Source organism: Dermacentor andersoni, chromosome 8 (assembly GCF_023375885.2).
Source record: "Dermacentor andersoni chromosome 8, qqDerAnde1_hic_scaffold, whole genome shotgun sequence".
In the NCBI taxonomy this organism is placed as follows: domain Eukaryota; kingdom Metazoa; phylum Arthropoda; class Arachnida; order Ixodida; family Ixodidae; genus Dermacentor; species Dermacentor andersoni.
The window spans coordinates 77006577-77021885 of NC_092821.1; the positions used below are offsets into that span (position 1 = coordinate 77006577).

Genomic DNA, 15309 nt, shown 5'->3' on the forward strand with positions numbered 1-15309 from the left:
CCAGCTGTTAAATGCAGCTACCCTCACATACGTCTCGAGCCAGGTTTCCGGGTCCTCGAATGTTGAACCACGGAACGTGGGGGGCTCCCTGGGCTGCTGCAGCACGACGGGGGATGCTGGGGCTGCCACTGGGGTGGACTTGGTGGCAATCTTCCTCCTCGTCTCAGGTAGAAGTCCGTGCTCTGGGGGCAGTCCTTGTAGTCGGCGGCTAGCACGCTGGTCTTGGGCGACGTTGGTTTTGTCCTCAGGCTTTGGGCTTGGATCGCGGCTTTGCGGGGGCGTTGGGTACATGAACGCACAAGCACCTCCACCAGATGTCACGTGGTGGTGACGTTGAAGAACACAGTAAATACTGTGAAAGACAAAACTAACTTCTATTGGGCGAACCTGCGCCCACAAAAACAGGCTACACTTATAGCACGATAGCGCCGAACACGGTCGGCGATCGTCGAAAATCTGATCAGCGGGTCAAGCGCGTCGGCTTTTATAGATCAGTCGTCGAGTTTTCCAGATTAACCGATGGGACCCGCGCATCTTCCACGAAGTTCTACACTATTCGCGTAGCGCATACATGCAATCAGATTACACAAGTAGCGGTGAAAGCTATATATATATATATATATATATATATATATATATATATATATATATATATATATATATATATATATATATATGTGAGTGTTCCCGTGATCATACAAATCTTTTGCGGCCTTTCGCAAAGCACCCGGCCTCCATCGCCCTTTCTTTAAAAGGTCAATAACCGGCCAATATATACGTATATATATATATATAGAAGCCCCTGGCAATTTTAATCACATTTGAGCAAATTCACGTTGAAAAACACAAATTGACTTCAACGTGCATTTGCTGAAACAGTGATACAATTATTGGACAGGAACGTTAATTCTCAATATTCACTTAATAAACTGGAGGTTGTACTCACAAAAGTGTGCCCGTATTTCAAACTGTCCTGGATTGATTCTGGAATTGTGTAAATGGTAGGCGGCATTATATAGCATTCGAATCCTGGAGTTTGAGCCTGAATCTCTTGTTCTGTATAAGATATGTGAGCCAGGATCACCAGGACGGTGGGCCGGTAAACGTTCCTTCAAAAAAACAAAAGAAGCGCTATGAACATTTCACCAATGCTACGTGCAAAAGGAAAGCATGATCATCATAGCTACACAGTTGTCATATAAAAATATTGTAGAGCGAAGGCGGAGACAATATTCTACTTTCCAAATCACATGTACCTTGCAACAACTCTCGTTCTTCAAACTCTCACAACGTGTTAGTCAACGCTGCTTCTTAGTGTACATAAGCATACGACCGTTAAACTCGCCAAGTAATGTATGTTATCATAGCGCACGTAAATGGCTGAAACCAAATAACGTTCAGAGCATGCGCAGTGGTGACAACGCTATTTCTTTGCGTACGTAATGCGTTTACTTTGGATTGTCAGCGCTAAACTAATACTGTTCATTGCTACTGTGTTCTTTGCCACCACTACTGCGTGAGATCTGATGGAGCTATTTGCGCTCATCTACCGCACACCCCCAAAACACCGTGCCCAAGCCCGAACGCAGAAGACAACACCAACGTCACGAAGAAACAGCGTGGTAGCCGTCTTCTGCTAGAACTGCCCCCGGAGCATGGGCTTTTGCCTCAAACAGCCAGTAGGGTTGTCGCCAAGTCAACCCCAATGGCAGAATCAGCGTATCCCATCGTGCTGCAACAGCCCAGGGAGCCAAAGACTTTCCGTGGATCTTCAATTGGAGACCCGGATAACTGGCTGGAAATATATGAAAGGGTCACGGCATTGCACAACTGGAACACCTACGATAAGCTTCAGCATCTGTACTTCGCCTTAGAAGATGGCCAGGACATGGTTTGAGAACCGGGAATCGACCATGACGACGTGGGAACCGTTCCGCAACAGCTTCCTGCAGACGTTGGCGAGCGTACTGCGCAAAGAGCGAGCGCAAGGTCTCCTGGAAACCCGCATGCAGCTGCCGAACGAGAGCATTGCGATCTTTACGGAGGAGATGACTCGCCTCTTTCGACACGCAGACCCAGACATGCCAGAAGACAAAAAACTGCGCAATGATACGCAACCCGGCTAAGACCACTGTCGAATTTATTTCCGAGGCCACTACTATTGAGAAGACGCTCGATATGCGAACAAGGCAGTATAACCGCCGACCGCTTTCCACAAACTACACCGACGTTCAAGCACTCGGCACCGACATAACATAATCACCCGCCACCTACCTTTCCCTGTATTTCCCGCTTCCGCTTTCCCCAGTGAGGAGTAGCAGGCTAGGGACACGCTCTCCAGGCTGACCTCTCCTCCTTTCTCCTCATTAAATTCTACTCCTCTTCCTCCTCCTCGGCACCGACGACCTGCGGGAGATCCTCAAAGTGGTCGGTCGCGAGGAATTGCAGACGTGCTTCCCAAGGTCGCAACCTTAAGTGAGCTGAATCGCCGACATCGTCAAAGAAGAGGTTCAGCGATCGCTTGGAGTTCCTGACGTGCAACCACACCCACCACGGTCCCACTCGAAAGCAATCAAGTACGCTGCCTTCGTCCGCCATCAAGGTCTTTGATTCAAGATTCAATTCAAGACCAATTCAAGATAATGCCATTCGGGCTGTGCTCAGCGCCAGCAACGTTCCAGGGCTTGATCGGCACGGTGTTAGGAGGAGCAATGTGGCAGACCTGGGGCCCTAAAACGTAAAACTATTCCAATATGTCTTTATTCCAATCTCCTGACGTCAAATTCGCTTAACCGCCGACGCAAGGATCACGCGTTCACCCACAGAGTTGTCTCAACGGACCAATCAAACGCTTTCCTCGTTCATAGGAGCTCACTTTTCTTTGCTTGAAAATCGAATAACATTGCCTACACTGAGCGGCTTGTCTTATCTAATTGGCTCAGGAGAGGCGATGAGCACGCGCAATTCGAGATGGATTCCATGGGGCCGAGCCAGTGCACTGAAAATCGATAACCGGATGAAGAGGGTAGTGCCGGCGTCTTTGATCGCTCCACTTTCGACTGCTTAGCCTATGGTGGATCATCGACAATTCCGGCGGCATATCGCTGACATATCGTCAGCAAAGAAGAGTTGGCAGAACGAGGTCCTAAACGTGCCGAAGGTGCTCGAAAACGTTACGCGGTCACGCAAAAAGTTTCATTACACGCAAATAAACCCATGCTTTTCGGCAGGTGCGAGTACCCTTGCCTGAGAGATCGGCGGCAGCCATTTTTTATTCTTTTCGGAACTGGGCAGCCTGCGGTTATTCAGAAGAAAATTCAGTTTTGTTTGGCATATTAATGCACCTTTAACGCGTATACGTCACTTTGACGCGGTGAGTTTTTGCGGTTTTGTGACGTCGCGTGAGAGGAAGGTGAAGTGGGTGCAGCCCGAAAACTTTTGACCAATAGCCGAGGGCTCATATCGAAAAGGCGTCGAATCAGAAATAGCTATTTTTTTTGTTCAGTGATATCATGCATATTCAGTGTGCAGATGTCATATCAGATGGGGAGCTATTGCAGTTTTTGTGACGTCGCGTGACAAACAGGTGAAGGGGGGGTGGTCCAAAAATGTTTTTCACCAATCCCGGAGGGCTGAGTGCAGAATTGGAATAGAAAAGTTTCGAATGGTTTTACGTTATAGCGCCCCTGTTTTGTTTACTTGGATGACATCGTCATCTTCGCTAGAAATTTCGACGATCACCTTAGGTGTCTTAGGACAGCATTAGAGGCTTTCAAGTCATCAGGGCTCACTCTGAAGCCGGAAATGAGCCACTTCTCTAATGATGAGCTTTTCTTCCTGCACCACATCGTCAGCAAATATGGAGTGTGCCCCAACCCGGAGAAGAGAGCTGTCATCGCAAAGTCCCAGCTGCCCATCGACAAGAAGGCAGTCCATACATTCCTTGGCATGTGTACCTAATACAGACACTTTGTCGAGGACTTCTCATGCATCGCTGAGCCACTGATATATCTAACTAAATATGATGTCCACTTCAAGGGGGAAACGCCGCAGGCCGACGCATTTCAAGAACTAAAACGACGCATGCATTCGCCACCGGTACTTGTACACTGCGACGATGACGCCGATTCAGAAATACCCACTGACGCCAGTAGCCTAGGCTTTGATGCCGTTCCAGTGTGCAGGAAAGACGGACTTGAACGGGTGATATCTTGTACTAGACGGTCGCCTGTGGAAAGCGGAAGTCATTGGTTAATAAGCTGGAATAGACGCCGAGCTAAAACGCTTCGTCGAGTACTTGAAAGGGCACACCGACGTTGTCTCTAGGCCATTTCTGCGAGAATTATCTTCGTTTTCGCTTCAAAAGAACTTACTCGGAAAGAAGTTCTCACCAGTTCGCGCCAACTGCGCCCTTGTTAACTCAGCACTGAGTCCAAAAGTACAGCACGCCCTACATGGCAATCCGACCGCTAGGAAACCTTAGATTGTCCAGGAGGCTATGAAGGATACAGGAAAGATATTACTTGCCATGCCTGACTGCCGACGTCACGCATGTCAGGTCTCGGCGGTTTACATAGACGGTAGCTTACGAAATTGTTATATGAATTTTTGGATACCCCTCTCATGTTAGCCAATTAGATATAACACTAGAATTGTCATTATTTACTGAAATAAAAAATTACTGATGATCGGAGGTTTTGAAATTACAAAGAGCTCTGGTACTGGCAACATGGTACGCTTGTGTCTCCGCTTATTAAAGGCTGGCTGCCTACCTACGCGGTGGGCTGTGCTTCTTCGCCGCTTAGTATTGTGAATCGGGGCACATTCCGAGCAGAACGCACTTATCGCATATTTATCCAGCAATCTCATATCACTACTTCATGTATTTCTTAAGGCAGCAATAGTGATAGATTCTAGATGAATGCGACAATGAGTGCAACCTTAGTCATAGCGACCAAACGAAATGATGCTGTTTTAAAATTGACTGTGTCCGAAACTGGAACGCGATACTTATAGAAATTTCGCACATTTTACGTTCGTTTTTACGTGCTGCGCGAAGCTACTATAATTTGAGAAAATAAAGCCTTGCTTTCCACGTACCGCACAACCTCTGCAGGATAATGCCGATGAAGATGACAATAGACGAACAGTTAATGCGTAACTTTTGCGCCCTCGAAAATGTTCCGTCGACACTTCCATGTTTTTCCTGAAGGTGTTGAAAATCATGGATTGAGCCAATGACATAAACGCATCCTCAATTACCTTTCTTTCACTGTTCCTTTCGGACGAGTGCAAAAAAATATTGCATTCTCATTAAGCTTCTGCTGAGCGAAAGTTCAGCGAAGGCAGGATAGGAAACTAATTTATTAATAATATAACTAATAATCAATAATATAACTAATAATATAACTAATAACTAATAATTTATTACTTATTTTGGTACCAAAAGCAAAACTTCACCTATGTCCCTCAACATTCACTGCGTTGATTTCACAGAAAATAATTACAAAACAAATTTATAGCACGTCTCTTTACATCTGCAGGAACAAACTCCTCTGATATCAGTGACAAGGACCTTATATATTAATTAAGCTCCACCCACTCAAACTGAGTTTTCTTAGCTCCTTGTAGCAAAATTGAAAAATTCAAATCGCTTTTTCACTTCGGAACGCCGAGCCTTTGAATTCATCGATATTGTCATTTGGGCTATTAGGGGAATATGTGAAGTCATTGTTAACCGCGCACTCATAATATCGACAGTAGGCTTACCACGCGAATTTCGATTGATGAACCTAAGGTAACTCCTGTCTGAGAGATATTTAAAAGTGACGGAATTAGCGAAAATACTTAACACATACGATCTCAGTCCAATCAGTTTTTGCTAAAGTCGTCGAGGAGCGTATAAGCAGTAACTTCATTAATTACATTGGCATGTACAAAATCTATGCTTATCATGAATTTGGGCTTCTTAGAAGCCATGTAATGGTGCGTCATCTACAAGAAGACGCTCCATGAAGAATATAGAAAATAAATTTTTCCTATTACAAATATTTTTATACCTTCAGAAGGCATCTGACTCCATCAATCATGATATTCGTTTAGCAAAGATGTATCAGTATGAAATTACAGGATTATCGCTGCATTAACTGAGTAGTTAACTCAACGAGACAATTCAGCATATTGCTGTAAATGATTTTTTTCTGATCCTGTGCACATAGTTGCCGCTGTTACCCAGGAATCAATATTGGGTACAGTCCTGCTATTACTCTGCGAAATAAAATATCATACCTCATGCCAATGACACAACAATTTCTGCAGACTAGACAAAGCTCTCCCTAGCAGTGCACAACCTATGCGTTCATATTAAAAAAATGAAGAAAAGCTTTTGTACTAAAATGAGGAACACCAAGGGTAGTTCTCTTACACAAAAATGCCAAATATCCAATTTCCAGGTGCATAATAAGAAAGTAATAGTAGTAATATTTGGTACATTTTGACAACGCCATTTTCACGCATTGCACACACAATTATAACACTAAAGAGAAAATGGACAAAGGTCACAATACGTTCAAAATGTATGAGACACGGCAGTACTTTACACATGACCGGAACTCGGTCATTGGTCCTTCTCGATTAAAAGAAATATAGTAATTCAGCGACCATGGAAATTGAGATTGTTGAGCAGTTACATTTTTGTGTGTCTGTTCAATATAGCAGGGTTCTCATTAAACAAATTCATGATTCCATAATTGATTGTTCCTTGTTCATGTTTTGTTCGTGCGCTTTCTACAACTATGTCGGTTTTATGCAAGTCATGACGATTGTTCCTGCTTAAGAACTGACGAGAAAGAAACACTGCAGTGTCGCAGTATTTACCTTCGCACGCACACTGAGAACCTAATCTTACAAAGGAGGCAGAAATGTGTAATTTTATGCTTTAACAGAAAGGCCGACCTATCCATCTGATCTGCAGAGTTAAGCAGTTTACATAATTTCATTTGTAAAGCATGCAGTTTATCCTTATAACTTATAATACCCACTCTGTACACCAACACCCGAAAACTGAGATGGGAATAAATGGGAGAAAACTACAATTCCATCTTTAGCCTAGTTAGTAGGAAATAACGTAACCAGTTAAGCATTTTATGGACTTGCGACTTTTATTCCGGTGTTTACATGCCATGACCAGCTTAAGTCCCTTAAGAAAAAGGACGTCTAAAAAGGAATAATTAACAAGATAAATTATTGAATCATTGTAATTGTGTTTTCTTGAGTAATCAATTATATTGTTCTTACGAGAAAATTACTTTAATTTCTTGCACTGCCTTTTAGTTTGAGAGACGAGACGCATAAGTGCTCAGAACCTGTTGTTTCATATCTCTTCGAGCTTCTCAAAATTAGCCCAAGAGGAGTAGACGCTTGCGCTCATCAGCGCACATATATAGCATACCAGTATTAAGAAAATAATATCATTCCAATACAATAAAAATAATAGGGGCCTAATGCATATCCTTGGGGCTGACCATATTTAACTGGCCTACTGTCAGAACGAACAAAATCGACAGAAAGATATTGCAGTTGATTGCGCAGATAACTACGCATAAGGTTCGTTCCCAAAACGGCAAGTTGGACCAGTTAGTTGGGATTCATAGTAAGGTTTGTTACAGCGCAACACAAGACAAGGAAAAAAGAAGGTGTAAAACGAAGACACGGCGCTGTGTCGTCGTTTCTCCCCTTCTGTTGTCCTTGTCTTGTGTTGCGCTGTAACAAACTTTACTAAGGTTCTGGGCTTTTCCTTCAAACCGTTCACTTCGGGCTTCTGTAGGAAATTATCGCGTTTGAATGTGTCAAATCCCCTTTAAAAGCTTTTACATATTTATCACAACTGTAAATAACTTTTTTCAATGTTTCTGATGGTTTTATTTTAATTTCCCACTAAGGACGTTTTTCTTGACTGGCCCTTTTCAAGGCCGGATTGCTGTTCTACTACATACTTGGCTAGTAAGAAATATAATAAGTTAATGTGCAAATCCATATAAGAAACGTTAGAGGGAAGTGATAGCAGAGATACTGATGTGTACTGAATCAATTCGTTGTGTTGTACACCTTTATGAAGTTACGCGAGAAATTTTTAGGCTTTTGGCGTTGACACCTGATGATACAATTACTTTGAAAATATAGCTTAGTGGCATGGCAATTTCATACGCAACAGCTTTATTCGGTAAACATTTTGTGGGATCTTTTACGGCTGCTAACTTGCTCGCAAGATATCTCAAAATAGACGCGATTTTACGTAGAAATATACGAGTCGAAAATAGCGCGTCTTTTACAACATGGCGCACGTACGTTCAGCAGCTCGGTTAACACAGCACGGGAAACGAGAACTCAGCTTCCCCAACGTTTACAAAAAAAATTTCAACAAATTGCCATAGCAATCACCACTAAATCACTGAAGACATGCTGCAGAAGTGTTTGTCAATTCATGAAAGATCTTTCATGTCTCGCGGCTGTTTTGGGCTGCGCTTTCGAACTTGCGTTTGAAAAACGACAATCTTGCTTATTTAATGTCTATGCTTAACCTTTTCCTAAACCTATTCAACTCTTGCAAAATCTCCAAGTCGCGTGACTTTAGAAATGCAATTATCTTTGCGTATGTTTCATACGCTGATAGAGGTCATTTGCGATCCGCGGTATTCGTGCTTTATTAAGATGAAATCTTGTTATGACAGCACATGCAGTATCGTAACCGTGCTCTAATCTTAAAATGAACTTTAATAAGGTGGAGATCGATTAGGCTCGCTATACACGTTTGCCCAATTTGGGCTCGCTGTGCTTGATCGGGATCGCTGTGGATTCACCCACTACCGTCCGCTGTTTCTGTAATCTGGTTGGTGTCAGGGTTCATTCACAGCGACATTTGAAAGACATTACTCGACTGACCACGCCTGATAACCAAGCAGCGTCTCACAGAGATGAATGCTCGCAGCGCTGAGCGGCCCGTCGCCCGGCTGAGATGTTTGGGCCTGATGCCGAACACGTTTGCTCGCACCCCTTTCGCTGCCCTAGTAAGGCGTGTGCAGACCTATTGTTCCTGCGCCGTTGATTAGTTTAGTAGAATGAAGGTTTGCTACTGTAGTCGCGCCGCGGAGAATTTCGGCATTGAGTCACTGAACAAGAGCAGTCGCTTTGAGGCCAATGTGTACATTTACGCCAATTAACGACAGGTCGCTTTGTTGCCTATCTCCTGCGAGTCGAAACCATGAATGAACCTGAAGGCCTGTCGTTAGCTTAACCGTTCCATTACCCTCTGCACTATCACTTTTAAATAAATGCCGCCTCAGATACCCCTCTGACGACTACCACAGCGCTATTGCATGTGGTGCGGAAGCTCTCACTTTCTGAAGAGAGCTTCCTCACAGAGTACAGAAAATTACTTACTTCATTATTTCTGCAGCTTCATCGCAGCCAGCGGGCTGTTTAGCGTAATAGCCAAGGAAGGTGTACGACACTACTCTTTTCGTAGGAGACGGCTCTGATATTTCGTGTGCTCTCTGTGGGAAAGAGGTAGAGGGTCAGTGCGTAAATATCACTGGAGTCACGAATAGTTTCACGCGATGCTGCTAGAAGTCCTTCATAATACAAATTTGGACATTGCTTTTTATTTTAACTCATACTCATGATCAACCTAACTCCACTAACGACTCGTAAAACAAAATTCTATCGTATATCATATTGACCTCAAATAAAGACGGGGACAGCAAAAAAGAACACGAAAACGGCATGGGCGTTTTTCAACTGGTAACTTTCCAGTTGAAAGTTACGGCCCGCGTCGTTTTTGTGTTCTCTTCCGCGGTCCCCGTCTTTATTGGCGATCAATATGATATGCAGTAAACGCCAACTAGGCCAAACTGAAGTTCTGAAATCCTATCATGTCGCATGAGTTCCATTGAAAGCGGCGTATATTAGCCACTTTCCTATCCCTTTACTTACTTCCAGATCACCTAAAATTCATCCTTTCCTCGCATTGACATATTTGCATAAATTGCCGTTTTTCATCGCCCGTTTTGGATTATAGATTTATGTTGTCTTGGTGATTTTCTTTTTCCTGTAATGTTTCTGGTTCATGTCGTAGAAAGCCACTACGGGGCTCCGGGCAGTGCAGTCTACCTACAATCGGGCTCTGCATTTTAAATAACTTCAAGGAAACATTGTTGCAGAAACCACCGAAAAGGAATTCCCATCGATTCTTAAAGAATGGAGCAATCCGAGGATGTTACCAACTAGGAACTAGACCGCTTGGGCCAAAGCAACGTATCCAAACAAGTCAGCCCAAGGTGGTGCAGTCGCTTACCCGAACGCCGTAAAGACATTGAAGCAACCGCTGTACCGGCGGTGCGGGCTCCGGCTCGGAGCTGTCCTAATCATGCCTGCAGAAGCAACTGGAGATTAGAGGAGCACTGGAACGCTACACCAGCAAGAATCAAATAACGAGGACGGAATGCACCAAACTGGGCCTGGCACGTTGACGGGGGTACCCAACCAAGCATATATATGTGAGCCGACATATGCTACTTTCCATCACCCCCCCCCTCTCCAATATTTTCACACCGTCAAACGGTGCTAACACTACGAACACAAAATTAACAAGTGTCGGAACAAAAGCGCGGCAAAGCGCCGCTCAAAGACCATCTGGAAAGGAACATGGACGCCAAGAGACCACCCTCTGTGTAAGGCAGGATACCACCCAGACAACACATTGAAGCCAGAAACCATAAATTTCCTTGAGTTTCTGACGAGTTCCAAGAACTAAAACGATACGTGCACCATTTCATTAGAAGTTCTAATGACTGCGCAAACGTCGGCGCAGCCTTGCCTTGGACAACCTGAGCGCATAGACCACGGTCACGACGGCCACCGAGCATACTAAAACGTCCAAATCTCCTCATTATGGCTCACAACACAATAATACAACAAGTGAACCTCACTATATCGCAGTGGAACTGCCGATCACGACACAACAATCACGCGACTCGAATACCCAGGCACGGAGGATAAGCTCATCCAACTGAAGAACACTTCATCCGGACAAGTACAGACACCTACGCCTAGCCCCGAAGACTATAACGGTGAAGAACACGGACATCTAGATGCCTCCATGAACTTAGAATAGTTCTACTCCGCTGCGAAGGCATTTAAGAGCGCAGCATGGGGGGTCCGATCGAATGACCCTAGCGATGCTGAGAAACCTTAGTGACTCGGCCAACCGATTTGTTTACCGACACGGTATGCATACCTCCCGGCCGACAACCCTCCAACTGGAAAACACCCAACATAATTTTTATACCGAAGCCCGGCAAACCGCGCCAACTAGGACAACTGCGACCTATCCCGCTCACCTCCTTTCTGCACCATCTTTTCCAGAGAGTCTTCCTCACCAGACTCGAGAGACACAGAGCTTTAGAGATCTGCTTCCAGCCACGTTTCATTTGAGGAGAGGGGTAACCGCCCAAGGCCTCTCCGTACTCCTGAAAGACAAAATCCTGCACTGCGCCCCCCTTATTAGGAAGCCCGGACGAGTTCTTGCTCGCACTTGATATTCAAAAAGCTTGTGGCAATATGTCGCACTCCACGATAATTGAGGTGCTCGACGACGTAATACGTGGGGATAGAATAGATTCCTACGCGCAAGATTTTTGAGAAACCCCTCTGCTCATGTTTGGATAGGTAGGACTTACTCACTGCCATAAGACCTACCGGATACTATCACCGCTCCGGTTAACGTCGGCCTAGTCAAACTGGCATTACAACTGGATGAGCACCGAGATCTCGAGTGTGCCAAATGCGCGGGTGACATCTCGTCATGGGCCACTCCAGTCTCGTACGGAGACATAAAAGTCATCCTTAAGAAATACGGCCCTGATATTCACGAAACAAGCGAAAGAAGTAGGTGTGAAATGCCCCCTTAGATTTAAATAAATTATGGTGTCTTACGTGCCAAACCACTTTCTGATTATGAGGCACGCCGTAGTGGAGGACTCCGGAACGTTCGACCAGGTGGGTTTCTTAAACGTGCACCTAAATCTAAGTACACGGGTGTTTTCGCATTTCGCCCCCATCCAAATGCGGCCGCCGTGGCCGGGATTCGATCCCGCGACCTCGGGCTCAGCAGTCCAACACCGTAGCCATTGAGCAACCTCGGCGGGTGTAATGCCCCCTGGCCAAGTCGGCATACCTAAAGATCAGACCCAAGAGTACACAGGAAAACTGAACACTGCCCTCACAGCTCTTTCTGAATTGGGAACCCATCAAAAAGACAGCCAACATGAGGGTTCTCGGAATGCTACCACAACAAATGGGCTGCGTTTGCATTGCGCTCTCCAAATTCATACGTACAGTAAGCAGCATTACCGGACTCACTAAATGAATCACGCGCGGCAATGAGAGGATTACAAAGGCACGCACGCTGCAATTGATGCAAGCCTTAATTAGTCGCAGGACACACGCTCTACCTTTCAAGCGACGCGCCGCACAGGGACCGACCAGGTGCACAAATTAATTCGAATCGTCTGTAAGGCAGCTCTCGGCCGTCAGCAAGCACTAGCACGGAACACCTCCAAGAGCCAGGGCTGATCAACATATATGAAGAGCTCGCCGCAGCCACAATCATCAACCAACGAGCGTGGCTTACGCGACGTCCCAGGGACGTTGTCTATTAAGGCGCCGACACTACACCCAGGCGCAACAATTTTGTGGGGAGGAGAGTGAGCTAACACCACTCGGAATGCGAACACGGCTACACGTGGATCACATTCCATGCAACATGCACCCGACATTCCACGGAAGAAGAAGACGAACCAGGCTGACAGACTTGCTACACAGGCAGAAACATCCGGACTTGTATTTCGCCGATTAAGTCTACCCCTGTACAGCAACACGGACCCCCACTTTCGTGGCGTTCACGACAAAATAGGCATGCACAGTCGAGGATGCGTCCTTGCAGACAGCGTGCAGCACAAGGGCGCAGGCCATGGCTATCGCACTAGCCGTACGAACCTCCGAAACAAAGGGCCGATTGGCAGACATAGCGAAGGACTCTCAGTTTGCATGCCGACTATACCGGCGGGCAGCTTCGCCGCCCAGCATCTTGCGCATCCTGAGACCAATACTCACACAAGACCGTGGGATCACTTAGTGCCCGGCACAGGCCGGAGTTGACGGCAATGAACGGGTAGATTGCCTTGGTCGAGATACGACAGGCCGAGTCGCCGATCACTCTGCCCCAGCGGACACCCTCTCCCCCAGCACGCTAGGAGCAGCGCTGGAGATGCAGACTCGGCCGATGATCAAGGCCCGTCCCCATCCCAAGCTCAGCAGGCGGCACGCAAGGTACTGGTGCCGAATACAGACGAACGCCTTTTTTCACCCGTACAGACTACAAAAGATGTACACCGACAGACACGAACAAGTGTCCATGGTGTGAAGACACACCGACACTCCCGCACATAACATACGACAGCCCCAGGCGCTGGGTAGACGCTGTCTCACCTCTAATCACGGACTCATTCGCTAACTGATCGTGGAAGGCGCGAATCACCGGACCGGATCCAGCTCCCAAGCCTCGACCGGGCCCGTCGAGCCGCGCAAGCCAGTGGTGGCCTGGAATAGGGGCACCACCTCTATCCGATTTTGCCTCGGGTTCTCTGAAGCCGCCTTTGGACGTAAGGCTTAGTTAGTCTTGACGGCCAACCACTTTTTGCTCGCCTTTTACGGCCGGGCTCCGGTGGTACCAGGACAAGCGAAAAGCATGAACACACACTGTAAGTAAAAGTGCAGCAAAGTTTAGTGTTCCAGAGGATTCATGGGAAACAGGCTGTTTTCTACAGCGACATTGGCCAGGGTCTTTCGTAGAGCGAACAAAGGCTGGCCGCGACAAAGGACAGTAACTAGATGCTGACATAACGTCTTTCCTTCATCGTGGCTCGCAGTCTTCACCTTTCTCGGGTGCTCGCCAGCGTGCTGGATGGATATTTAGAACAAGGCAGTGGTTTGCACCACCCTGTTCTTGTTATTTTGTTGCCTAATGTCCTACATAGGTTAGAAAATAAAAAGCAAAAAATGAACCCACGCTGAATTTGTTTAACAACAGTTTCTGAACTACTATTGTGTACTTTGTTTTGTATACCGCCATTCTCTACCGTTTCCCTACGTTTCTTTCACCAATCTTCCAATCGCCTCTTACTAATCTCTATCAGGCGCATGTTTACTTTCCACCTGCTCTCGCTGAAGCCAAGGGCTTCAAGAAGGCCACTGATCTCTAAATTCACCGCTAGCCAAATATCTTCACATTCTAATACAACTTGCTTCATTGTTTTCTAAGCTTTACCGCAGCAAGCACATGCTTCTTCTTCCTTCTTATATCTCGCTATATAAGTGCGTGCTCTAAGCCATGCTAATCTGGCTTCGCAAAATAATGAGCTTCCCTTTGAGTTATCGTAAGTTCTTTCTTTCCTGCTTTCGTTTTTTTTTCCTGTTATAGGTACTAATGGCAGGTTTCTTTCCCATCGCGGCGTCCCCGCAGAGCGCGCCAATTTCGGCGCACCCTGCCATGCTGTTTGCGCGCTTCTCCAATGGGAGCGCGGCACTCCGGCGACGTGACCACACGATCGCAACTGGTTTGCAAGATGGTTGGGCTACGCGAGAAGAACCGTTTAGCTTCCCGCACGGGAAGGGGACAAGAATGCGTCTGCTCTCTCTTCCGTAGCGCACGTAGGAGCGCGAGAAATTATAAACTTTCATAATTCCCACTTCCCTCCCGCCTTAAGACCCTTTAAGCCCCCTTGACACCAGTGGCGCAATGTTAAGGTGCTCTCAGCACAACTGACCTGCTCGCTTTCGCGGCTTTCGCAACGCAGTCGGCGGTGTGGATGTTTTGTAGACATATTTTCACTAGAACACATTGTCCAGTAACTTCCCCTGAAGTCAGCAACACCAGTGTGAGCTGGAGAGGGCATGACCCACATGTTGGACAAGCCGTCGCCAGCCAGGTTGCACGTGCCCTTGGATAACAGGGATCTGGTTCTGTGGACCCCTGATCGGAAGGCTTCAGCCACTCCAGCTCAGCACTAGCACGGCGAGGGATCAAGGTGCACCGCTTAAGGTGAGCTGCAAATGATGGCTTCTCATGCTGGCAGTCTCCTCTATCCGGCGGCCTCAGCGCGGGCACCAGCGTGGTTATCTGACGGAAGGCTAGCTGTTCGCTTGACTTCTTGACAACTTGAGGTGCAACCGTGGTTCCATGCCATATGCCCT

At 46.4% G+C, this 15309-nt stretch overlaps 1 protein-coding gene across 5 annotated transcripts in view; it reads right to left on the reverse strand.

Annotated features, from left to right (window-relative positions):
- LOC126538696 (uncharacterized) overlaps positions 1–15309 on the reverse strand; it is a 98710-nt gene that overhangs the window by 46363 nt on the left and 37038 nt on the right. For all 5 annotated transcript variants that reach the window (XM_055074949.2, XM_055074952.2, XM_055074951.2 and 2 more), the window contains exons 7-8: positions 9439–9551; positions 947–1109 (exon numbers count right to left, since the gene is read on the reverse strand). In XM_055074949.2, coding sequence (XP_054930924.1) covers positions 947–1109; positions 9439–9551 — 276 coding nt within the window. The remainder of the gene's footprint in view (positions 1–946; positions 1110–9438; positions 9552–15309) is intronic.